The sequence below is a fragment of the Lacerta agilis genome, chromosome 1 (assembly GCF_009819535.1).
Source record: "Lacerta agilis isolate rLacAgi1 chromosome 1, rLacAgi1.pri, whole genome shotgun sequence".
NCBI classification, from domain to species: domain Eukaryota; kingdom Metazoa; phylum Chordata; class Lepidosauria; order Squamata; family Lacertidae; genus Lacerta; species Lacerta agilis.
The window spans coordinates 47,630,851-47,655,430 of record NC_046312.1 but is presented as its reverse complement, the minus strand read 5'-3'; the positions used below and the strand labels follow the sequence as shown (position 1 = coordinate 47,655,430).

General features: G+C 39.2%; 1 protein-coding gene across 15 annotated transcripts in view; it reads right to left on the bottom strand.

Moving 5' to 3' along the window:
• The window catches only part of CELF1 (CUGBP Elav-like family member 1), a 39,873-nt gene that overhangs the window by 4,642 nt on the left and 10,651 nt on the right, over positions 1-24,580 (bottom strand). Inside the window, exons 2-15 of one of the 15 annotated variants that reach the window (XM_033147874.1) lie at positions 22,103-22,189; positions 21,020-21,133; positions 15,411-15,598; positions 13,637-13,719; positions 12,856-12,904; positions 11,562-11,696; positions 11,306-11,385; positions 10,777-10,938; positions 10,155-10,236; positions 7,882-8,010; positions 6,043-6,156; positions 5,729-5,914; positions 4,738-4,893; positions 1,504-3,010 (exon numbers count right to left, since the gene is read on the bottom strand). In XM_033147874.1, coding sequence (XP_033003765.1) covers positions 2,883-3,010; positions 4,738-4,893; positions 5,729-5,914; positions 6,043-6,156; positions 7,882-8,010; positions 10,155-10,236; positions 10,777-10,938; positions 11,306-11,385; positions 11,562-11,696; positions 12,856-12,904; positions 13,637-13,719; positions 15,411-15,598; positions 21,020-21,090 — 1,563 coding nt within the window. In that variant the 5' untranslated portion in view covers positions 21,091-21,133; positions 22,103-22,189 and the 3' untranslated portion in view covers positions 1,504-2,882. Of the gene's footprint in view, positions 1-1,503; positions 3,011-4,737; positions 4,894-5,728; positions 5,915-6,042; positions 6,157-7,881; positions 8,011-10,154; positions 10,237-10,776; positions 10,939-11,305; positions 11,386-11,561; positions 11,697-12,855; positions 12,905-13,636; positions 13,720-15,410; positions 15,599-21,019; positions 21,134-22,102; positions 22,190-24,580 lie in introns of those variants that run through there. The other 14 variants (XM_033147880.1, XM_033147887.1, XM_033147906.1 and 11 more) reach the window with 14 other exon arrangements.

Here is a 24,580-nt window from a genome sequence, read left to right as displayed (position 1 = left end):
ATTTGTGTGTGTGATTTCCTTGCCAATAGAGAACCTACTCCAGAGACTTAGTTTTATTACTTGTTTTGAAAAGTATGAATGGGCAGATCAGAATTAAACTGAGGGAGGGGAGAGGCATGTGGGGTTAATGTCCTCTAGTTAAAAGTAATTCAGAGCACCAGCATGGAAGGTGCAGCAATTTTGCCAAGACACACCAGAGTCCTGATTTCTGGAATTTAACCTGGAAAGCTTACTTTGGCAATTCTCATGTGGGATGAGAGCACTTGCATAAATCAGATTACAAAACCATCTATACCCACTTGCTGTCATGTTAATTTAACAGGAGGTGATTTGCCTCACAGTTTCCATGATGAGAGCATATATACTGTTTAGGAATATTATAGACACTAAATAAAAGGGCGACCAAACAGGTAATTCACAGAAAACTAACTTGGGTAGTCAAAAGAAAAAGAAAAATGTAACTGAGGGAGCAGGGGAGAGGAAGTACTGGGAGAAGTGACTATAGAGAAACTTGAGCACAGCTTTCCCTCTCCACTAGTTCACAGCATTAATTCTTTTCCTACTTAGCAGCTTTTCCAACTGCAGACAGGTCACTGAAAGTCAGTAGTTTCACTCATGCACATTGCTGTATGTATGTGTAACACAATCACATTCAGGATTATGCAAAACCCTGTTTTTTCCAGTGAAATAATTTAGATAATAAATATTCTCCACCCTGGAGCAGTATAAAACTTCTATAAAAATAGAAACAACATTCTTGGTTATATCAGGTTGCAAATGGAGCAGCTGCTCCCAACCATGACCCCCCCGAAAAGTATATTTATTTATTTTTTAAAAAAATCCCATGACAACTCTGGAAGCCTCAACACTCCAATTCTCCCCCCAACTCAGAATATCAGGACACAACTTTTCCTAGTGCACAAAATTCAAATGTATACAGTTCACCTAAATGTATGCATATGCTTCTGAATAGACCCAAATACTGAACACAGAAGGGTACCATATGCCAGCATAAATGGGAAATTTGGCAATCTGACCATTCAACGTTTTTGCCACCATTCTATGTGCTTTATAATACTGACAGTTTGCATCAACAATACTTCCAAATTCACGAGAAAAATATTACTTGAACCTGAGAAGGAAGGCCCAATACATCTTATACTTCTGAGGTTTGATACACCAGGGGACCCAGTCCCTGGTTATGTTTGATTTCCAAGTTTCTGGCACATTCTTAAATGGCATTTCAGGCTCAACAAGCCTTGTGGCTCTTCCTGACAGAGTGAACTGAAAGCCTTTAAAAAAAAAACAAGAAAAAAACTGCTCCCTGCTCCCCTAAACACATGATTCCCAAACACAAAATTTGTGGGTTGACTGGGGTGCTGTGAAAAAAAACATTGTAATCAAATGGGGCCAAAGAGACGAATAAACTGAGGACACAGGAATGCAGTGAATCTATATATAACACCGTTCATTTCCTCACAGGTAGAGGTGGCTTTTTGTAGCTTTAGAGCTAACTTCTACACTGACTTCTTGCCATGGCTGAGGCCAGAATGTCAAAGTTCCCTTTAGTCCCATGTCATCAGTGTGTACAAAAAAACCAAAACCACCCTTTAACATTTTGGCAAATTCATACGTGTGGAAAAAATTAAGCGTGTATTAGAAGGGGAAGAATTCTGAATCTGAGTTGTGAGTTAAAATATACTGGGTATAAACAATAGCAGGATCAAGATCCTGTGCAGCAGATTCAGCCCTTTGTGTTTTATATTGGCACATGCACTCAAAGGAAAACTGCAATGTAGCAAAATAGCAACATACGAAAAATCAATCTATATAAGCAAAAAATGTGATCTTTGGGGCAGAATTATTCTGGATGTTCAGCTAAAGAGTGTGCGCAAAAAAGCAGAATGTCAGAAATCAAAGAACCATGAGCTTATTTAGAAGCCATCTGTCAGTTTAGTACTTAGGATTTAAATAGTGCTTTATGAACATTGATTCTAGTAACATCTTTATGTACAAGATGTAAAACTGGGGCAGAAGCCGCAAAGGAAATTCAATCAAGACAAAGAATTTGCAGCAGATCATGAGCAAATCGTGTGACTAAGATGTATACCTCCATTATAAATTGCCTAGTTTCCATTAAACAACAAATACTGGAAAATTGGAAGTATCCAATTTTTAAAAGGTTGTTCTGGCTGGAGTGTAAATGTTTGCTCTAGAAACATAATTGGATCATTTTGTAAGCTGACCACACACTCATAATTACTGCAGTTTTCCTTTAATACATGAATCTGTTCGCCCAATTACTTTTCTCCCACCCTAGTGACTGATTCAGTATAACATTCTCCCGTAAGGCATTAATTAAGTAAAGCTGGGCAAATGAGGATTTGGCAATGTTCCTTGAGGGTCTGTTCACTAACCAGCCACCAAGTGATTTGGATTCAGATTTTCTCCCTCCCTCTTTTCATGAATATAACTTGGGGTCTGGCAATAGGTCTTTTCTCCTTCTTAAGTCTAAGTCATGCAGTGTCAGTTCCAATTGCACCTGGTATCTCCCCATCTCCCCAAGGTGACTGGCATTGGTCCTTCTCAAAACACACTGGTTACAAACACAGCAAACTTAAAAAAAATAATAATCAGCAATATGGCACCTAAACTCCAAAGTAAAACACTGGAAACAGAATCACAAACTCGTCCTCCATCCGAAGAATTCTCAGTAGAGGCTGCAGCCGAGTCTTCAGGGGAAGATGTGCCAGTTAGAATGACATCAATCAGCTTCTGTGACTGTAAAAATACAGCCTTAAAGAGTTTTTGAATCACCAGGCGCACTCCTCCCCAACTTACCAGAAGATCCTTCTCACTCCAGTTCCAGAGGGGAGGGGCGCTCAGTATGGCTTGCTGTCATTCTTAGAGCGCTTGAGCTGTACTTTCAGTCGCTTCATGCCAATTTGAAATCCATTCATTGACTGGATGGCAGCCTGTGCAGAGACTGGATTGTCATAACTTACAAAACCTAAGAAAAGGAAAACATACATTTAAAACATTTATGGTCAGAGTGGAGTGGGAATAACGTATTCCGTTTTTGAATATTGACATCATCATCTGTGCTTGCATTGGTACTGCAACCATGAAGTGTATGAACTGTTCATAGGTTTATATTTAGAGAATATAAGACGGCTATGATTTTTTTAAATAAAAAAAATCACAAGTGAAGCCAGTTTCCTTATGACTCAAACGAAAAAGTACTCAGGTGCTTTTCTGAGCTATTGTAAATGACTTCTTACATAACAATGATATTTCAAGTGTAAGTGTAAGTTGCAGAGTTTGAAGCTCTGCTCCAGCTGCTTCTAAACATTAAGTTCAGTACGGTATTTATTAGCCCAGTACAGACAGGGATTGTGACCACCAGACAGGGTGCTGTGTTAAGAAGAGCTGAGATGACTAGTGGCAGACAGCTGGTAAAACGTTAAGTGTTAGTGAGTATAAATAGGGAAATGGCTGAATTCAGTACAATGCTGAAGGCTACAACCATGTAGTGTGTTTGGAGATTGAACAAATAGGCATTTTAATCACCAAATTGCAGAGCATAGGAGGATTCTGTCAAGTTCCCTTTAAAATTCTGTTCCCAGGAAGGCAAAACACATCAGCACTAAATATACCTGCCTGCAATTATATACCCAGTTAAATACATGCAAGTACCACCAATGTCAATGGGAATTGCATAGAACTGAGTAAGTAGTCAGGACTCAAAGCCACAAGACTATAAGATAATGTTAAGCAAGGCCAATAGTGCACTGCAATAGAAAACTAACAGTTTATTACGTAGTGAGGTGTGAGTGTGAGTGAGATATGGTGGTAGTGTCTATTTTCTCTTTTGGAAGCAGCCCCTGGTGCCTCCTGGAGTGCCATTCTCAAAGGCCTCTGACAGACTACTGTGGGATGGAAGGAACTGAAAAGCTCCGTGAAAACATAGAACACCATATGCTGATCCAAAAGGGTTTCATAAACCTTGTTTTGCTACCTACCTAGGTCTGGAAAAATCTAGGAATTGTGTTGAAAATGCCAAAAAGAGGACCTGTCTGATAGCACAGAAATTCTAGTATTAAGAAGGTAATTGAAAGGGTAACTAGGATAAAGTTTTGATGTCATACTAAACATGTACCAGTTATTAACTGTTCTTTTCATGTTTACTTCTGCTAGAATAAGTTATGTTACATACCGGAGGACATCACCGGCCTCCACAATGAATCTACACATAAGCCACTGTGTCAAAACAATCTACATTAGAACAGAAGGGGGGAGGCAATGATGTGATAGGTTGGTTCAAAATTGGCAGAACAAGACTCTTACATCTACAAAAGGTGTTTCATGTGTTTGAAATAAGTTAAACACATGAAGAAATATTGGGGTGGGTTGTCAAGCATAGGTCAGGCCAAGCTTTATGGTTCGTGGGCTGCATACCAACTGGTGAGTAAAGATATCAATGAACTGGTGAATATCAAGTTATCAAAGAGGTTTCATCAGATATTACTTCATGAAGGGGCAAAATCCTACAATGTAGCAAAACAAATCTTTATGGTCTGAATCTCATTAAGCTAGGTATCGAGAGATACAAGTAGTTCATGTTATTCTATCATGCTCACACAGCAGTGAAGAGCTAGGCACACAAAAGTTGATTTTATATTATTTTATCTTAAGGAAAGGAATTAAGAACATTTATGCAAAATATACCCAACATACCAAAACATTTGCTCAGATTAGTCTGCTTGTCAATGAAAACCTTGGCGGAGACAACATTCCCAAAAGGCATGAACATCTGCAGCAAATCTTGGTCCCCAAACTCCTGGGGGAGGTGGTAGATGAACAGATTGGCTCCCTCTGGACCTTGAAAATATCCATTTAGAGAAAAATTCAAAGAAAGCACAACTCTTTGGCTATTAATATTGAAGCAGAGATCAAAACCCATTCAATTCTCAAGAGCTAGGGATAGTTCCAGAGTACTAAGAGTCATTCAACTCAAACTTGGCTCTGTCAGTGAAAAATCTGTCCACTTCCTGCCAAAAAGCTGCAGCTTTTAAAAGTATGTCTTTTCAGTCTTAGTTTCTAAATCATGTCTTCAGCAGGTAGGGGGAAAAAATCTCACAACTTCATACAAATGTGAAATGAATCTTTACAGCTAATTATGTGGGCACAAAACTAGCTTCCAAGTTCCTACACCTTCCTTTCAAAGCCAGTCATCAATGATGCATTTACCATGAGCACACCAATATGCTCTCTACATTTTCAATAAATTCAGTGTCCTACCACCTTACTAGACTGTTGTACAGACTGAAGTTATTGTGTATGAAATGCACTGCTTGAAATATAAAAACTATTCCCTACTTTCCCAGGAATCTAGAACTGTTAAAGATTCTAAAAGAAGGGATAAAAACAAAAATTATGAAGGGTTTCAAAATTAAATGCACCTGTTAGCCCAGTGAAAGGAATATGTATGTATGTATGTATGTATGTATGTATAGAAAGAGAGAGTGTGTGTGTACCTGGATGTGTAACAATAGTCAAAGGCTAGTAGAAACAGTCTATGTACATTAGCCATTTGAGGCCAGGGAGCCAAAATATTTGATATTTTAACATAATGTTTGTCTGTGGTTTCTATTGTTTCTCTCTCTTGCAAAAGTACAGGACTCTAGCTCCCACAGGACCAACCTTCCCGCCACTGTCTTTCACCTACCTTCCTTTTGACTTCCAGCTGCACCAATACTCTGCTGCGTTAACAGACTCTGGTTGTAAAGTGTGGGCAAAGCTGCAGCGGCATATTGCTGGATCCCAGAGTAAGCCTGAGTTAGGGCCTCCATAGTGCTCCCTGTGCCATTTGAGAGACCACCACTGCCTAGTCCACCGTTTAAGGCTGCCATTCCTAAGCAGAAAATTTGAATAAATATCAGTGATTGATTTGTCAACCAGTTTTAAAATCATGTTATTATTAAGGGAAGCTGAGAGGCAACCGGAACAAAGGGCTCATTCTTTTCTTCATGCTAAACATACCTGCTAAAGAGCCAACGTTGAGGCCTGCAGTAGCCCCTGCCAGTGTTTGTAGTGCTCCAAGAGAAGCCATTGGGTTAACAGAGGAGCTGCTATTGGAACTGGGTGATGATCCTGCTATTAAAATGAAAGCATTAGACACCAATAGCTGCTTCCAACACAATCACATCTTACTACTTTCTCCAAAATGTTCATTAAAAAATGTTGCATTGAAGGTTTCAGTAATTTATACCAAGGATAGTTAAAATACCAAAACTTAAAATTCCCCAATTGTGTACAGCAGTGTATTTTGATACAAAATGGAAGCCCTGGAATCTGACCAGCTGTAAACTCATATGACCTCAGAAAATTCAGATTTAATCATGTTTTACTTTATCGTATGGAACTCTGAGCATATTAGTACATGTTAATCTTGGGGGTGCAAACCTCAAAGCCTGTTTCACTGGTAACACTAAGGCAGGCAGGGGTCCACAAATGTTGGCATAGTTTACAAGCCAGCTATTATTTGAGGTCATCAACAATTTTCTCCTCAGAATCTCTGAAATGAACAGATGCCTTGAGAGATGGAGTCTCTCTCATTTGTATGGTGTATGGAGAAAATAAAAAACCAGCAGGACTGCTGAGAAGGGACCTTTGTTGTTTGGTAACCTGCTTGAAAACCACAGTAGAAATGAGACCTCTGGGTAGGGACCTGCACAGTATTGGGTGCCTTGCTCAACAGAGGCTGGGCATACTTGCCCTGATCAACTGGCAGCTACACATGTTGATGCATGCACAATGGAAGCTGATCTGACATGAATTTGTACCAGGCTGCATTACTGACATTTGAGTTCTACTACCTCAGAACAGCTGACTGCTCAGTAGTTGATCATGATATACCCAATCAGTTCCCAAGTACTCCCCCTTTCCTACACTCTAGCACAGAGGTGGGGGATGTCTGGTACAGGACCAATGTGGCCGTCCAGGCCTCTCTATCAGGCTGTTAGGGCTCTTCACAGGTCACAGACCTTCAAAGCCTTGCTCCACACCCTCCTCTAGTTCTTCTTGCCTAGCTGGAATGTGTCCTTAAACTGTAATAATACCTCTTGCTTGACTGGATGGAGAGATGCATGTGTCGAAACATCTGACCTTTTGCGTGACTGGACTGTAGCCTACTGTACAAAGATAAAGAGTCACATCCATTATCCCACTCATCACTGGTATGCAGGCCCCAGAAGGCTGCCCATGAGAGAATGTGACCCTCAGGTTGAAAACCGTTTCCCACTCCTACTCTGGCATCAGGCTTGCTAGATAACTGAGACCACTTTAGTTTCCATTCTCTCTCATGAAGTCCTTGAATGAAATCCCTTAATTTCCTTCAAAGTCACCATTCATTTCCATGTATCAAAGTACAGCACTGCACTTAGGAAATGCCAATATGTGGCCTAATGTGCCTACATCTGTGATCAGAATGCAAATTATCTTCTCCCAACTAATTATGATATGCAACCCTTCTCTCAATTCCACTTGACCCTGCAATAATCTAAAGCAAGCTGAAAATTGGAGAATCAGAACACAGGAGAACACCTTCTTGTGTGGCTTCGATGTTTGAGGACTACTTCACATATTTAGCAGAAATGCATTTTATTTACAGATGCAACATATACCCACTTCTATCACATATGCTGAAGGCACCTACACTGATTTGTTTCATGTTGTGTAAACAGCAGAAAGGTGCTTTGGGGAGGCAGAACTAATCAAGTCTCCCCACAAAAAAGCTTATGATTTAATGAGTAGCTGGCTCATTGTGGTGTGGCCTTAAGATATGCAAAACTGTATTATATCAAGACATGGCTCTCTTACCTGAACTGGTGAGCACACTTAGAGGGCTGTTAGAAGAATTGAGTGCAGTGGTACCACTTGGCGTGCTCTGAGCTGCGCTGGCTGCAGCTGCTAATGCAGCTAGGTTCTGTAACTGCATTGCATTCAATCCTGCAACACATCAATGAATAGTGTTTCTGTTCTGGTACCACTAAGCACTAAATCACTGGTGAACCCAGCAGCCTATTTCTCCAACAGCATTCAGAAGTTGCTTTATGGAGGAGAGTGAAGCCTAACATTCTCAAGCACCACAAATTCCTGATGCAAGATTTTTTTTAAAAAACTAATATTCTCACCTACAGGGCAACAACGTAAGGAGAGCCTGCTGGATCAGGCCAATGACCATTTCATCCAGCATCCTGTTCTCACAGTGGCCAACCAGGTGACTGTGAGTAACCTGCAAGCAGAACCCGAGCGCAAACACACTTTCCTCTCATGCAATTTCCAGCAACTGGAATTCAGTATACTGCTTCTGACCATGAAGGCAGAATACAGCCATCATGGCTAGTAGTCATTGAAAGCCCTATCTTGCATGAATCTGTCTAATCCTCTTTTATAGTCATCCAAGTTGGCGGCCATTACGACTTCCTGTGGGAGTGAGTTACATATTTTAACTATGTGCTGAGTAACAAAGTACTTTCTTTTATCTGTCCTGAATCTTCCAACATTCATAGCAAAGGCAAAGGTCAGACAAAAGCAGACTTTTGCAGTTAGTAAAATGATAAGGAAATGCACTAAAAAGTGTGGGATTAATGGGAAGATATTTCACCACTCTGCAAGCAACTCAAGATGAATGCAGGATGAATGTTCATTGACATAAAAACTCATCACAAATAAATCAGAATGAATGATCAATGAAGTCTAGACATTGTCTAACATCTGCGTAAGCCTGGTGCAAGCAAATCGGGATGAATTGTGGGCACTACAATTTAAGGATACTGACAGGCTAGAACATGTGCAGAGGGCAACCAAGATGATAAAGGGTCTGGAAATCAAGCATTATGAGGGCACTGGGAATGTTTAACCTGATAAAGAGGAGACTGTGAGAAGATATGATAGCCATCTTCAAATATCTAATGGCAGGTTACATGGAAGATAGAACAAGCTTATTTTCTCCTGCTACGGAGGTTAGGAACTGAACCAATGGATTCAATTGACAAGAAAGAAAATTTCACCTAAACACCAGGAAAAACTTTCTGACGGTAAGAGCTATTCTACAGTAGGACAGACTCTCACAAGAGGTGGTGGACTCTTTTTCCTTGGAAGTTTTTAAGCAGCAGTTGGATGACCATCTGTACATATATGATCTAGTTAAGATTCCTGCATTGCGAGGGGTTGGACTAGATGACCCTCGATGCTCCTTTCACCCCCCAGGGACTTAACCTAAATGGTGCAGGAGTTCTTGATCATGCTGTCCTACATTTCCCAGTTACAACTGCCAATGACTTGAGATCCCTTTGAATGCAGCACGTTAAAGAGGAACTCTGTAGTATCTCGTCTGGAAAAAGCAGAACTCAAATTATTCTGATTCATAGAATTGCAGAGTTGGAAGGGATCCTAAGGGTCATCTAGTCCAACCTCCTGCAATACAGTAATCACAACTAAAGCTACAACTAAACCAAGACACCTACATTAATTTGTTTCATATTGTGTATACATTCAATGCTGACCACACAGTTGTATGTTCTTCCCCTTATTCACTGTATTGACATTAACCTGTCATCCCACCTCTAATTCAGTTTTCTGGTGCTTTATTTTTCTGTGAATATTCTTAATTTTATAGGTTCATTAGTAACAATGAATTGATGCCATTTTCTATTTTTTAAAGCTATATTTATGAAATACAAGTAAAAACAAATTAAGTTACTCTAGAAAATTTTCTATTGCAAACTCAATCCCCCCTCCCAAATATAAAATAAAAAATTCCAATTGATTCCCCCCCCCCAGAAAATCCACACTACTGTGCTAGACATATGTAGATTCTAAAATTAAAGAAGCACAGCTTGAAATTCACTGTATAAAGTGAAGCAATATTTTTCCTATTATTAAAATCCCTAGAAAGAATGAAGAGGCACTGGAGAGAGAAGAGTAAAAATTCAACTCCGGACTCTTCTCTGTCATAAGCAACTAATAGCTATCTTCACTGATATTAGTATATCATACCACACTTTCTTAACAGCTTTCTCATGATTCTTTTTCAATCTGACATTGAACCTACTTTCAGATTCCAAGGGGCAAGGGAAGAAAACACTCACCTCCCATTGGGTGGAGGCTGCCCAGTGTGTTCAGATTTCCAGAGGAGGCAGCTGCTGTCTGCTGAAGGAGCTGTAAATAAAGCTAGACATTACACCAAAAACAGAACAAGAGTGAGAATGAGGGCTGGCTCCACTTCTGGGAGACACCGCACTACACCACAGCCAGAGCGCCGTCCTAAGTGGAATAGCCACTGTTCAAACATGACCATATCAAGCAACACACAAAGCAATGGCATTCCCAAATACCATTAAAAGGGTGAAATCTCACTGCCCACACAACTGCATGCAAAATGTTCTCTCTCAATTCATGGCTAGTGGGTCACTGATTGTGTAATTGCAAAAATGCCTCACACCACAGAAAACACTACACACATACTAAACACAGAAAATAAAGGATCCTTTCTGTATTTATGCCAAATGAAAACCTTGTGACAGATCCCTCCTCACCAACCTGAGCATATGAATGCTGTTAAATTATGGCAACTTAATTAACTACACTCACCAACTTGCCCATGAAACACTGAGTTTTGCAACAGAACATCAGCACAAGGATTCTTCTGCTACAAGTAATTATTGTGGATAAACCGAATGATTTTGCACAGAAACTGCCAGGGAAACTCACTGCTAAGTACTGGGGTCCAAGTGTGTTCAGTCCAGCCAAGTTTCCCCAAACTGATGCAGCACTGATTTGTTGCATCTGCTGCTGGAGCTGCTGTGCAATTCGCTTCTGTTCTTTATCCTTTTGGGTATCTGCAAATTTCACTACGATGGGAGAAGAGCATCCCTGCAATATCAATTCACATAATTAAACTTTATACATTACCTCCAAATGCCACAAATAACTCTGATCATTTAGAAAAAAACACACCAATCTTATTAAAGCAATCTCCTAGCTTCCAGAGTTCCAGCCCAGTTTCCCCATGTTTTAAAGTTAATGTATCTTATCTAATTTCTCATAAAATTGGAGATATGTGTGGGCATGCCAGCAGTGGGGGTTCAAACCAAGAAACAATACCGCAACACTTTGAAAACTTCAAAGTTGTAGAAATCTGGCATTGCTGCACATACAGAACCTTCTGCTCTTTCCAACCGTTAAGGCCTGTGAATGCTCAATGCAAACTATCTCGGTTACTCTAAATAACGTTTCTTACCTCCATGGTCTGTGCTTGGTGCATTGCTTTGATTGCTGTTTGTGCCATAGCTCTTGTTGTAAAAGTCACAAAAGCACAACCTGGGAAGATAATAGGATCAAATTCACTTGCTAAGTTTACACAAACCTTTTACAAAAAAAAGCGCAGGTGGACCTTCTGCTGACTTCAAAGATTTAAAATGCTTTCCAGTAAGATACTTTGGGTGTGAGAGATCTCTAAAACAATCAACAGTTTCATACCAGCTCCTCATGCTTACCTCGACTTAGGCCATCAGGACCCCGTAGAATTCTGCATTCTTCAATCTGCCCAAAGGAGGAAAACATCATTCTGATATCATTTTCATTGCACTTCTTTGATATCATCCCAATGAACAGTTTTCTGTCTTCCACAGCTAAGAGAAGAACAAAAAGGGAAGTCACTTATCTGCCCTGACTAAAGAAGTAAGCAAAATTATATAAATAGATTTCTTCAGAGTTTATCTACAAGCACACCCTCACCGTATGCACCCAAAATTTTCTCCAGCTGGTCCCCCAAGCCCTTGGAAGCAGATCTTGAGGGGGCAGGGGGGCTGTAGGGGAAAGGAAGTCAAGTTCTGTTCTGTAGTGTAACTCCACTAGCAGAACAGGAGCACTGGATACTGTCACTTAGATTAAGAACTGATTACATAGAGAGATCTTCTCATTGTACAGTGCTACTTGGCATATTTTTGTTGGCAATATTAGTAAACTGTTCCAGTACACAAAAATGTAAAACCATATTTAAAATTTAAACAATGAATTTCAACCATGAACAACTTGTTCATTCTCGAACAAGCTGATAGACAAATGAGCACATATTTGTATTTTATAGAATTATATAATTTGTAACAAAGAATGTATTACACATCAATAAACCACAGAAAATGAAAAGCTTAAGTAGTCTACAGTGCAAAAAACACTGACCAGCTTTTATTACTAAGAAATTGATCATCCTTTTAATATAAATATAAGACAGTGATTTCTCCTTTAATATAGGTGGATTTTACAAGGTAATTTCCAGTATGAAACAAGCTTGCAAGCCTGAATACAATGCTCCATTTTAAAAAAAATCTTCATATGATGTAAGACAATAATCTTCTTTCAGAACAGAAGGGTTTACAGTAAGAGAAAAGAAAGTTGTGTATATAGAGCAGCCTTGTAATTCTAGATGCAAAACTATATGCCAGAGATTATCTTCATTCACTAGGCAGCACAGATAACAAAATCATTCCGAGAAAGCAAATATATTGCTTTCCCCCTTTTCTTTTAGGACCACAATGAAGCCTTTGCAATGAATATGTTTTTTAGAACTTGAAGCTGAACCTGTAGAAGTATTATTAGCATTTCCTCAACCAAGGGAGAGGGATCAGCTTCTTTCACTTCTTAAGTGCAAAGCAAAAGGCACTGCACAAAGGCAGTAGTAATATAGGATGCTTTAGTAACTTGGATGCTTTTTTCTAAGTCAAAATCAATGAACTTTCCATATAACAGACTGTTATTAATTTGAAAAAAGCCTGTTTTACATACACTTACCATTATTCTTTTCACTGTCGGCTGGCTTCATTTGGATGGGATGGTGCATCTGTAACACAGGTAAAGCAATTAGAATTGGGAGTGGTGCAGAGGTGGAAATCAAGTTTGGGGAGTAAATCATCTCCAGCCACAACTATACATTCCTTTCAAAGCTGTTGTAATCAGGGAACCTATAAATCCATTTTTACAGATACTAATTCAGAGGACAGAGAAGACAGTACAGATGTCTTCCCACTTATGCACAATCAACTCACACGCGGTGCCGGGAAATAATTCAGTAATTCAATTCAAACCGGAAATGGCGGGAGAGAGCTGGAGAGTCCTCATGGAGACTCTCCCCGAATCCTGAAGAGGACGTCAGTGAAGGCAGAGGAAGCACCTGAAATGCAGCAGGGCTTTGTTTATGCTGCTCAGCGTTCCCACCTAACAGCTGATGTGCAGAATAGCTCAACAGCAGCTACCCCTTTCCCGTATGTCCTCCTGCCAGCCTAAGAGCTTCAATTCTAGCTGTGGATACATTATTTTTGGTACTGACTGAAGAGAGAGCAGCAGAGAAGGTGTTTAGAGGGTGTTTAGAGGGTACTCCCCACTTTACGTTTTTTCACTTGTGCACGTGGGGGCCCAGAATGTAACCCCCATGTAGGTGAGGAGTCGCCTGTATTTATATCAGTCAAGCCAAGGGACTCCACATACCCCATCCCAGAAAAGATGGCATCCTGAGTGTGGATTCATGCAGAAATATTGAAAGAGCAGATTAAATAGATGGTGCCTATTGTCTTACCCCTGGGAGAATCTTCATGTTATGAAGAGCATTCTGTGCTTCTAGTGCAGCTTTACGGGTATAAAATGTAACAAAACAGCATCCTGTAATGCAAACAAGTTACATGATGCATAACATATAAAAATCATCCATTCCAGCATATATTATTTGATAGCGGAATGCATTAAGCCAAAAGGTGCCACTAACTGAATTCTGAATCTTTGATGGGTAAGATTCATATCAAAATTAATGTTTCTAATGCCTTCACCATTTAACATACTTCAGCCCCAATTATATAAGTGACTTATGTATGCACAAGACCCAAGGTTGAAGGTATGCAGAACTTGAACTAACAATAAATCAACTATTTGAATAGTTATAGTTAAATATGCAGGAAACTATGATATGTAATGGGAACCATGGAAGGAGAAGGGAAGTCATTGGATGTTTCAAAGTTTGTAAAATGTTTAACTTGATGTGTAGAAAACCCAATAAAAATTACACACAAAAACAGAAATCAACTATTCTTGTATAAAGTAAAGCATAAATGTTTGAGCCCATACAAATATACTTTCAGTTATTTTACTATGGAATGTAAAGTAATACCTAACCACCATATTTTAAAACTGTTGGTGATATCCAACTTAAATCCATTTATTTCAATGGGTGTAAAGGTACTTTTATCTTCAATGGGTGTATGGAGAGTATGACTAAAGTTCCATATTACCCTGTGTGGAGATGACTTCATGTATTAACCTTCATGCTTGAAGAATATAAATAAGTTAGGCCTTATCTAACATATAGCAGAATAAGATGATAAGATGTACTGTGCAGGAGAATCACATTTTTGAACAGCTTGCCATTGGGGGGGGGGAATCACAAGGTGTGCTACAAGTAGAAAGTTGGTACTACAGGGTCCTGAATACAATAGTATCTTTTCCCAATTTGCAGGGAGCTTTTTTTAGTGAGAGAGCAAAAGTGTCCCCTTTATCTGCATCTTGAAGCAACATCCTTCACTATGAACATTTGGATTTTAAGGTCTCATTCTATTGCATGACACTTTAATTTTCAGAATTCACAATATAACAGATAACCCCCCCCCCCCCTTTTTACTATTGCAAGTTATCTGCTCATGGTTGCACCTTATTCTCACTCATCAGATGCTTCGTAGTAACACTAAGAGTAAACCTTTCCCTACAATCTTACCTCCTGGCCCAGTCACTAGTTCAAGGCAGAAGTAGATGAGGGGTCAGGAGCTTACACCTCAGGAGCTTACACCTTTTGTGGCAACGTCCTAAAACTCTTGAGAGCCTTGTTTCACACTTTGAGACTGAATTGCACAGGTCAAAAGACAGATCAATCTTGTAGAAAATTTTTCAATGGACATCAAGTGGACACTCCTTGCTTGTGAATCTTATCAGCAAGACACCCAAATGGAATAACAGTATGTGAATTATGCCTCCAACTTAGGGCTACTTCATACATTTATGTTTTTTTCTGGAGAAAACCTATAAAATAAGCAAACTATGCAGGTACAGCTCAATAATAAAACTGTCAACATGTAGTGACATGCCCAAGTTTGCATCTGCATGTGAAGAACAACAAACATCTAAACTAACCTTCCTACTATCTGCTTTTCTTGCTACCATACCAAATACAGTAATATGAAGATCATGCATGGATTGTGGTATCAAAACAACACAAAGACATGCTTTCTCAGAGTAATAAGTGTCAATAAGACGTATAGTGATTTTGGATCAAAACCTCCAGTAAAAAGAAAAGAGAGAACTCTCACCTTTGCTCTGAGGAGGATTTTGGCTCCTGTCCCGCAGGACATTTATTTCATAGACAGCACCATACTGTTCAAACAGATCTCGCAGATCTTTTTCAGACCAACTCCGTGGGACCTGGCCCACAAACATCTTGATGGCATCAATGTCCGGTTGGTCAGGGTGGTCTAGTGTGCCATTCATTTTCTTTGAGCTGCATGAGTCAATGAGAAACATATGGTAAGTGTTCTCCTAGACTCTTTCCCAACCAACCCTTCTTCAAATGTATTAGAAAGATAATAATTAAAACTCAAAGTGTTGCTTATCTGAGATATTCAGAGAACATATTCTGTCCACTGAAAACCAGGCACGTGGTAGGAAGAGAGAAGAGACACTTGATTGCCTTCAGATGTCTCAGATGAATTTGCCGTTTTTTGTCCCAGAAACGTTAGCATCTTAGAAATAGAATGTATTATAGTCTTGTATAAAGGGTAAATAATCATTTATTGAAAAAGGAAAACTGAGCTAAAAGTTGGTGTACTTAAAACTAGTGAATTTAGTAGTAAGTATAAAGATAAAAAAATTCATCACTCCCTCTAATAGCAAACTAAAGTGCTGGGTGTCAACAAAAATGGGACCCAAAACGGCCTCTGAGAAACAAAAGGGAGGTGTCAACCTGCCTGGGAGAACCCAATGTTTGCAGACATATAGAACTTTTAAAAATTCCTGAATGGGAATCCTAAAAATAGACCAATGGTTTGGTTTGGGTATAATACTCTGCATGGAAGAAAAGACCAGCTGAAACTCTGAAAAGCACTCATATTGAGAAGTGATGACACACTGCAACGTTTTGCTGCAGGTGCCACATATATATACTAATACCAAACTCAGCATCATCCTTACTTAGGATTCCTCACTTAGGATCACCGAGTTTACTATTTGCACATTCTTGAACTATGTATGTATACTTTGGCAATTCAATGGACTGAGCAGACATCTAGGAGCAATGATAGGTGAAGATCAATTCAGCATCAGTTAGAAAAAAGGAAGATGGGGAACAGATATGCCTCTATGGCAGAGGTGGGGAGCCAGGAAGAGGTTTTTGCAGACAATGCTCACCCATCAGCTGCTGGCAAAGATTAAGACCCTTTGTTCTTTGAAGAGAGGCAGAGAGCGGCTTGGCCAACTGCTCTCTGAAGCACCTCCACCCTCATTTTAACACTGCTCCAGCAAGGGTTCTCCACCAGTCAGTCATGTGATGTCATCTAATGAGTTGATACTAAATCCTGTTGCCTAGGCAGCAGGATCCTGTTCCCTACAGACAGCAGAGTGGCACAGCCAATGCAGGATAAAATCCTGTCCTCCTGCTTATCAACGGATGTTGGTAAGATGGGCGGGCAGGCATGGTTTGGGGTAAACAGCCTCATGAGCCAAACTGGACCAGCAGCAAGCCAAACTTGGTCTGCTAAGCAGAAGTTGCCTGCCCCTGCACTATGAGGTCACATTCAAACTTGTTTCACCTTTCAAGCTTAAAGGCAGCATATTTTGGGGGGACGAGAAGAAAACAGCAACATCCATTCACTGCACTGCACCACTCAGATTTGTTGCTAGATGAGTAGCTTCCTTCCTGCTCCCCTAGCCCCAAACCTCAGTAGTCAGCACTTTAGGGTAATTGTGCTACAATGGTAGATTGCTGAGTTTCAGGTTTAAATGAGCAGGGCATTGTACAAAGGAATTTGAATTTCCCATTTGATCATTCCACTTATAGGCATTCAGTATCTTCCTATTTAAACCAGTATTTCATAAGCCACAGGCATTGTGACATGTTTTTTTTTCAAAACTGAACAAGAAGTCAAGAAAAACAGCAACCTTGCTTTAATATCAAAATGAACAGATTCAACCTAGTAATTTAACTGTCATCATCAAAACATTTAATACTTACATTAATTACAAAAATAAATTAACTTATTGTAAAACATTGAATTTTTAATAATAATAATAATAATAATAATAATAATATAGTTATAACTTTTGACCATGTCAAGTAAGATTTCTACTGACTGGAATAATTCACTGAACAGTTCTTGTCTTTTTACTTTTACCATAGAATGCCAGGGCCAGTGTACAGTTGCAAAATTTAAAATAACAAAACCCACAGTGGCGTTCTTAGCTTTACTGGATCACAGTCAAACAACAGTCAGTCAACTGACTGTCAATCCTATTGATAATCTGTGAATTTGAGACAAAGGAAGAAGCACTATTCAGAATACTGGAACATAGACTGTAAATAATATATTTACTGAGACTTCCAGGTTCTTCCATTCTGTGGAATTTTGTATGAACATATGGACTGCCCCTACTAGATGTTGCTTCCACCATGGACTTATTGTTTAGGAAGTTGAGTTTCAGATCTCAGTGTCAAAGAATTAGGCATCTGGACCACCGGCCACCAAAAACCTGCCAAAGCTTTCCCTTGCCTATGTGGTTTCTCTAGATAAGGACTAAGGAATCTGCAACCCTCCAGCTGTTGCTGGACTACATCTCCCAACATCCCTGACCACTGGCCATGCTGGCTGGTGCTGATGGAAGATGGAGTTCAATGACATCTGAAGAAACACAGATTTTCATACCTACTTTACAGTCTAGCTACAGGGAGGAAAAAGGAGAGTAAGGTTATGGTGAAGGGACAGGAGGTAGACTTGTATTAACATCATACTGCCCATAGGCATACACTGTTCACTCCAACTTCATACAACATACACAGGGCTAATCTTGCAGAATCTGAAAGTCATGCTGCAACAGCAAGAGAGTAACTTTTTGTAGAGTTTTAACTTCAGTTGTTATTTTTGTCACTTTCCTTCTTGTGAACCACGTTAAGTGCCATTATTTTCAAGTGATTATTATCAGGCGATGGCTGACCCATTTATTCATAAACTCTATAAAATGTTTTTAGTTTTACCCAATACTGAAAGTAAGAATTGCCTCCAGGCAACCAGACAGCAAGACTTTACAAAGTGAAAAGCATTTATGTTTCTTTCAGGCTGCTGCTGTTATAGTTTATACAGATTTATCTTTTCCACTGCAAAGTTTTATAAATAGATTTGGGTGGTTTTGTTCTTTTTCTTATTTTATATATGTAACTTATTTTAACCCCTTTCCTATCAAAAATGGTATGATTTTGGTGTTTTATTTTGCTTTTAAAGGGTTTGTGACTGTATGTTTTTTATTTTTTAAAAAAATTCAGCTAATATTTCAGAATAAATTCTTTTTTACTGCTAGTATGTTTTATGGACTTGTATGCTACTCTGCCGTAGATATTGTTGTATGAAAGTATCAGTAAGTGTGGATATGCTTCATTTAACTTGATCAGTGACTCCTCAGGGGACCACACCTTTAAAAGATTTTTTGAGAAAGGGACAGAGAGAGATGAATAAAACCAAATTTGGATTGGGTGTGCAACACGCATTCCCTGTTTGTGGACTGCCTTCAATCCCACTTCTAGGACATCCTCTTATAACTTGATCTGTGTGATCTCACTGCTACCTCGAATGGTTACCCACCATTCCACATCTAAGAGAAGAATAAGAAATATCAGAACAAGGCAGGCCAGTTATTTTTCAAATAAATAAAACTGGATTTTTAATTATGCAGACTTTACGTAATTAAGATGGCATCTTATAGTGATCCAAAATGCCAAACTGAATAATTAAAAACATTTTGAAAATGAATCTTGGAAAAATGAACTTGATTTCCTCATATTAATCCTTGAACTAAAGGAACTAAGGATTTGAGGTAAAAAGATTTGAAGTATTCACCATCAAATAGTTATTTTTTATGTTACAGGTCCGCTTTTCTTTAAAATGCATTTCAAATTCCTCTCTTTCAAGAAAATTAAAACTGCAATAGGTTGTAATAGAGCAATTTATGCAGTTGCCCTAGAAGTGTGAAACTCAGTCCTGAGGGACATGCAAATGTGAATTATCTTTACTGATTATCAAAAAACCAAGGAAGGCTTTTTCAACAGGGCTTTGAAGCCTAAGAGATAATATTATTGCTCTTTCAATATTTTATCTCATTGCTGTGCTGCTCCCTAACATTATATTTACAATGAGTTTGTTTTATGTGCTATTAATTTCTTATTTTTATTTTTAATGTTAGAAATTACCGTAAGCTTCCCAGCATTTTTCAACAGGGAAATATTTGATTTTTTAAAAAATTAATCTGAAGCTGTAAACTCAGTTGAGAGAAAATAACTTAACTTTTTATTCTTAAGAAAAGAGAGAGGGGCTAAGTTCTATAAATCATATCTAAATGATTAATAAAATCAACAGCCCTTATTTTCACATATTGGTTGTGATACGGTACATCAAAGTACTGAAAGTGCAGCTGATACAGATAGCTGATTCTCAAAAGGCTTAAGCATCAGGATTTCTGGCATCCATAAATTAACAAGTGTAGCCAGTTGTGCAAAACTGGCTGGATTACAGACTCATAGGGTTGTATCCAATGCAAGTACTACTAAGAGTTACGAATGAAACATAAACCAAAGTCATCAATAAACATAACTAATTTAGGTTCATTAATTTCAAAGGGTCTACTCCAAGTATAATTAATTGGATACAACCCCCAAACAACATGTTATGGATGTAGGTATAAACAGGTGTGTCTCCATGCCCTTTTGTAACCAAGTCCAAATAAATGTTACTGAAATAATACTATTTCCCCCCATTTACCCAGACTCCAATGAATACACTACATCAGCACCTAGTGTTGAATTAAGAGTGTTTGTAAGTTCTCTATGTAGTTTGTTCTGTTGTACTCTGAAACACCATGCACACACATGGTGCAACCATCCATGCTAGTCGCTTTCTACTAAGTATGTTAAATTGCTATCCCAGAGCAATGTAGGATATCGAAGGGGCCAGAAGTAGCTCCAATGCAAATGTAATAGGGATCCTTTGGGATTAAAACACACATTTGGGATCTTTCTGGATTAAATCAAGAGAATAGATGTCCCACACTTACCTGAAAACAGTTTATTCCAATGAAGCTAATACCATGACCATTAAATGCCTATGAATGATGCTTTGATAGCTACATGCATCCATACCATATAATTTTGATCAGTAAACTTTACTATTGTGTTTGAAGTATATTAAGGTGTCTGCACATACAAGGAGCAGAAGGTTAACTTAATGTGTAAAACTGCAAATCTAGTATGCTAAAAAAGTACAATAGTTACAAATCAAGCTTTAAAATTTCACAAGAATGTATTTGGCATTCCCTCCTGAACTGCAAGGATGTGCCACATATAGTGCAGAATTTAATTTAGTTGTATCTTAAGGGCTATGTGAACCATAAAGTGTATTTCTCTAAAATTAACTCACCCTGGAACACAATCCTATACTGGATAGAAACTTAACATACTGTCCCCAATTGAGTTCTTGTTCATGGAGTATCAACTCCAAGCATTTTTAGGCTCTCTTCCATAAATTAATTCTAGGGTCTTATATGCCTATTTTGGTTCTTCCCTTAATACAGAACAATAATCAAATCCCCCACCAATTACCTTCAAAAGAACAAATTGAAAGCAATCAGCATTAATGTAGATTAGCTATGAAAACAAAATACTCACATAGGGCTGGCATTCAAGGAGCAATGATCCACCATCATTTCTGGGAGGAAATCCAACTTAAAAGCAGCCATCACTTCTCTGCTTACCACAAACCACTAATGCTAGATCACTGTCCTGTCGAACCAATTGAACACCACCACTTAATTTCTGAGTCTTAACACAGTGATCCACACAAAATAACACTCAAACCACAAGAACACAAGCTTGGGGAGACCAGCAACAGACACCACAAAAACAGGCTGGACTGGGAAAGAAACATGAGGACCAGGATTAAAAAGGGGATGTGACCATGTGAAGAGAGACTCAGCTCAGTACACAATGAAAATGCTGATGCACTGGGCTTGTATTGTGCAATTTTCCCTGGCAAAGCAGTACTGAGTGCACTGTCAGATAAACAGAGTGTCAGATCCATGAAGATAGTTGTGTGCAACAGAGCAGAAAAGAACACAAACTAGCTTCATAGCTTCCAATCAAACTCACTACCACAAAAGTATGAGCCCTTAAATATTTCTTTAGGTAAAATAGTCTTAAACCAAGCATCATTACACTGCTTTCCTGGTTTGAGGTCAACTAATCACATTTTATGAGATGGTGGAAGCTTATTAAATCCTGGCTCAACATATATATAACTGGGCTCAACATGCTTGCTATGTGGGGCTAGGCAAGATTTCTACTTCCTTCAATACCGTAGAACAACATTTCACTTCAGCCTTGAGTATTGCATATAGAACAGGGAGAAATCCCAATTGAACATATTGGTAAAATTCACCTTGTTTTCACTTGGAAAACAAGGTGAACTTTAGAAACTCAAGGCCAAAGAAGTCATTTCTTAATATGCTAGCTACAAGATATGAAAAAATCAATAGCATTTTTCACTGCTATGCACAATTCAGTCTGAAATTCTCACAGTGTTAAACTCTAAAGCCTTGGCATTAAGTTAAAGTCCTTTTTCCTTTTCCAAAATTGCTTTCCCACACATTAGTTAAAACCTTCTTCAGACCCAAGTTTTACCAAGCTGACACACAGTTCTAAAAAAAAAAAAAAAGCTGGGTAAATTATGCATATTAACTTTCCTGCACCTACCATGGAGTGTCCTCTTTCATATGAAGTTCGGGTTCCTTAGTGCCTTCAAGGCTAATTCTGAACTACCGTAGAAATCAACTTTGATACCTGTTGAATGTACCAATCTCCATTTAGTTAACTTGTTTATTTCCTGGCTAGTCTCTATTACTTCTATTGTTTTTACTTGTAAACCAGGTCAGAAGCTAAGTGCCTGGTAATATAATGGCTTATATTTACTGTTTCAACAACCACTTCTGGAGAATGACAGTCATGTTAAAGGCAGTTGTGTGCTCATTGTCCTAAAAAGAAGCAGTAGTGCTCAAACGTACTAGTTATACACAGATGATTAACCGCTTATTGATTTCTTATAATTTACCTCAATAAAAATAAATGAAGATGGGAACACAGAGAACCAAAATGATTAGGAGGTTGAAGCATCTCCCCTGTGGGGAAAGATTAGACTTGGGGCTTTTTACTTTAAAAAATGACAATAAGGGGGGCATGATGGAGGTGTGTAAAGTTAAAGTGTGTAGAGAAAATGGAAATAGATCTTCCTCTCAGAATCCAGTCACCCAATGAAACTGAATAGTGGGATATTCTGGACAGACAAAAGCATTTTTTCTACAGCAGAATTCACTTGCACAAGATGAAGTGATGACCACCAACTCTGATGACTCTAAAAGGAGATTACCGGTAGATAAATTCATGGACGATAAGGCTATCAATCACTATTGGTCACAATAACTATATTATCTCCACTATCAGAGGCAATATGCCTCTGAACATCAGTTGTTGGGAAACACAAGTAGGAAGTGCTGTTATGTGTCATGTTCTGCTTGAGTGTTTTTCACAGACGTCTGGTTGGTTGCTGTGAGAACAGAAAGTTGGATTAGATGGGTTTTTGGTCTGATCCAGCTAGTCTCTTATGTTGTTATGATTATGTAACCCAACTTCTTTAAATCTTCCCCCCCCCCCAACACACTCAATACTCCTCTCTTTTGAGGAGTGTAAATCAGCAACTGAGGTTAAAGACAGAGGATTCTAAACTCAAGAGGGGGGAAGCAGAAGGATGAATTGGTTGTGCTTCTGCCATTACATGCAAAATGGGGGATGACTATAATTAACAGCAGCAAAAGCAGTAAATAAGAGTCCCACTTTGCATGTTACAATAGAAAGCAAGTGTGCTTCTCTGTGATATATGAGCCATCTCTCTGAGACCAAAACTTATAGATCCAGTGATGTCTCCAAAGCCACTTTTCTGACACTGGTTCATGGTAGTCTACAACTTTACAAACTACTCTAGGCATCCTTGGAGCCACAGTAGCTCTGCTGCTTATTAAATTTACTAAACTAAAGGAGGAGGGAATGCAACACTCAGTCCAATATCCTTGGCAGCATAGGAACATGTCTGTCCACAAGAGATAATGGCTTGTTTACGTACAAAAACTAAAGAAGATGGCAACCTGCAATTCAACCAAGTGGGTATGGCTCCATGTGGCAGGTTGTTCGTGTTAAGAGTCCCCCATGAGGTTTGGGCAATGCCAAAGAAATCCTTCTTTCATGCTTTTATAATACACAGCAAGAATGGTCAACTGATAGCTCATGGATCACATCCTGCATTTGCAGCAATTTTATCAAGCCCCCAGTGATTTGACTAAATTTCAAGCACACTAAATGGGCAACAAAATAGCAAATGAGTAGCAAAGGGATATTCATTGCAGCGAAAAATCTTAACTTCACACATACAAATAATTTATTATTATTAATATTATTATTATTATAATAATACAGTAGTACCTCGGGTTACAGACGCTTCAGGTTACAGACTCTGCTAACCCAGAAATAGTACCTCGGGTTAAGAACTTTGCTTCAGGATGAGAACAGAAATCGTGCAGCGGCGCAGCAGGCCCCATTAGCTAAAGTGGTACTTCAGGTTAAGAACAGTTTCAGGTTAAGAACAGACCTCAAGAACAAATTAAGTTCTTAACCTGAGGTACCACTGGAGAGCCAGTGTGGTGTGGTGGTTAAGAGTGGTAGACTCGTCATCTGGGGAACCGGGTTCGCGTCTCCGCTCCTCCACATGCAGCTGCTGGGTGACCTTGGGCTAGTCACACTTCTCTTAAGTCTCTCAGCCCCACTCACCTCACAGAGTGTTTGTTGTGGAGGAGGAAGGGAAAGGAGAATGTTAGCCGCTTTGAGACTCCTTCGGGTAGTGAAAAGCGGGATATGAAATCCAAACTCTTCTTCTTCTTCTTCTACCACTGTACAGTGAGGGGTGTCCAATCTAGCTGTAATTCAGGGCCATCTTTACCCGGGGGTGCAGGGCACCGAATTCTGGGGGGGACGGGGGACCAAATGTATACCTACTGTATACCGGTCCCTCTCGATCGGCGGCAGTGAAAAGCAATGGAGCGAAAATCCCCGCCCCTTCCTCCGTCACTCTGTGGTGTCAAATATTCCTGTGTAAGCTCAACAACTTTGGCTTTCTCCCTCCCCAAA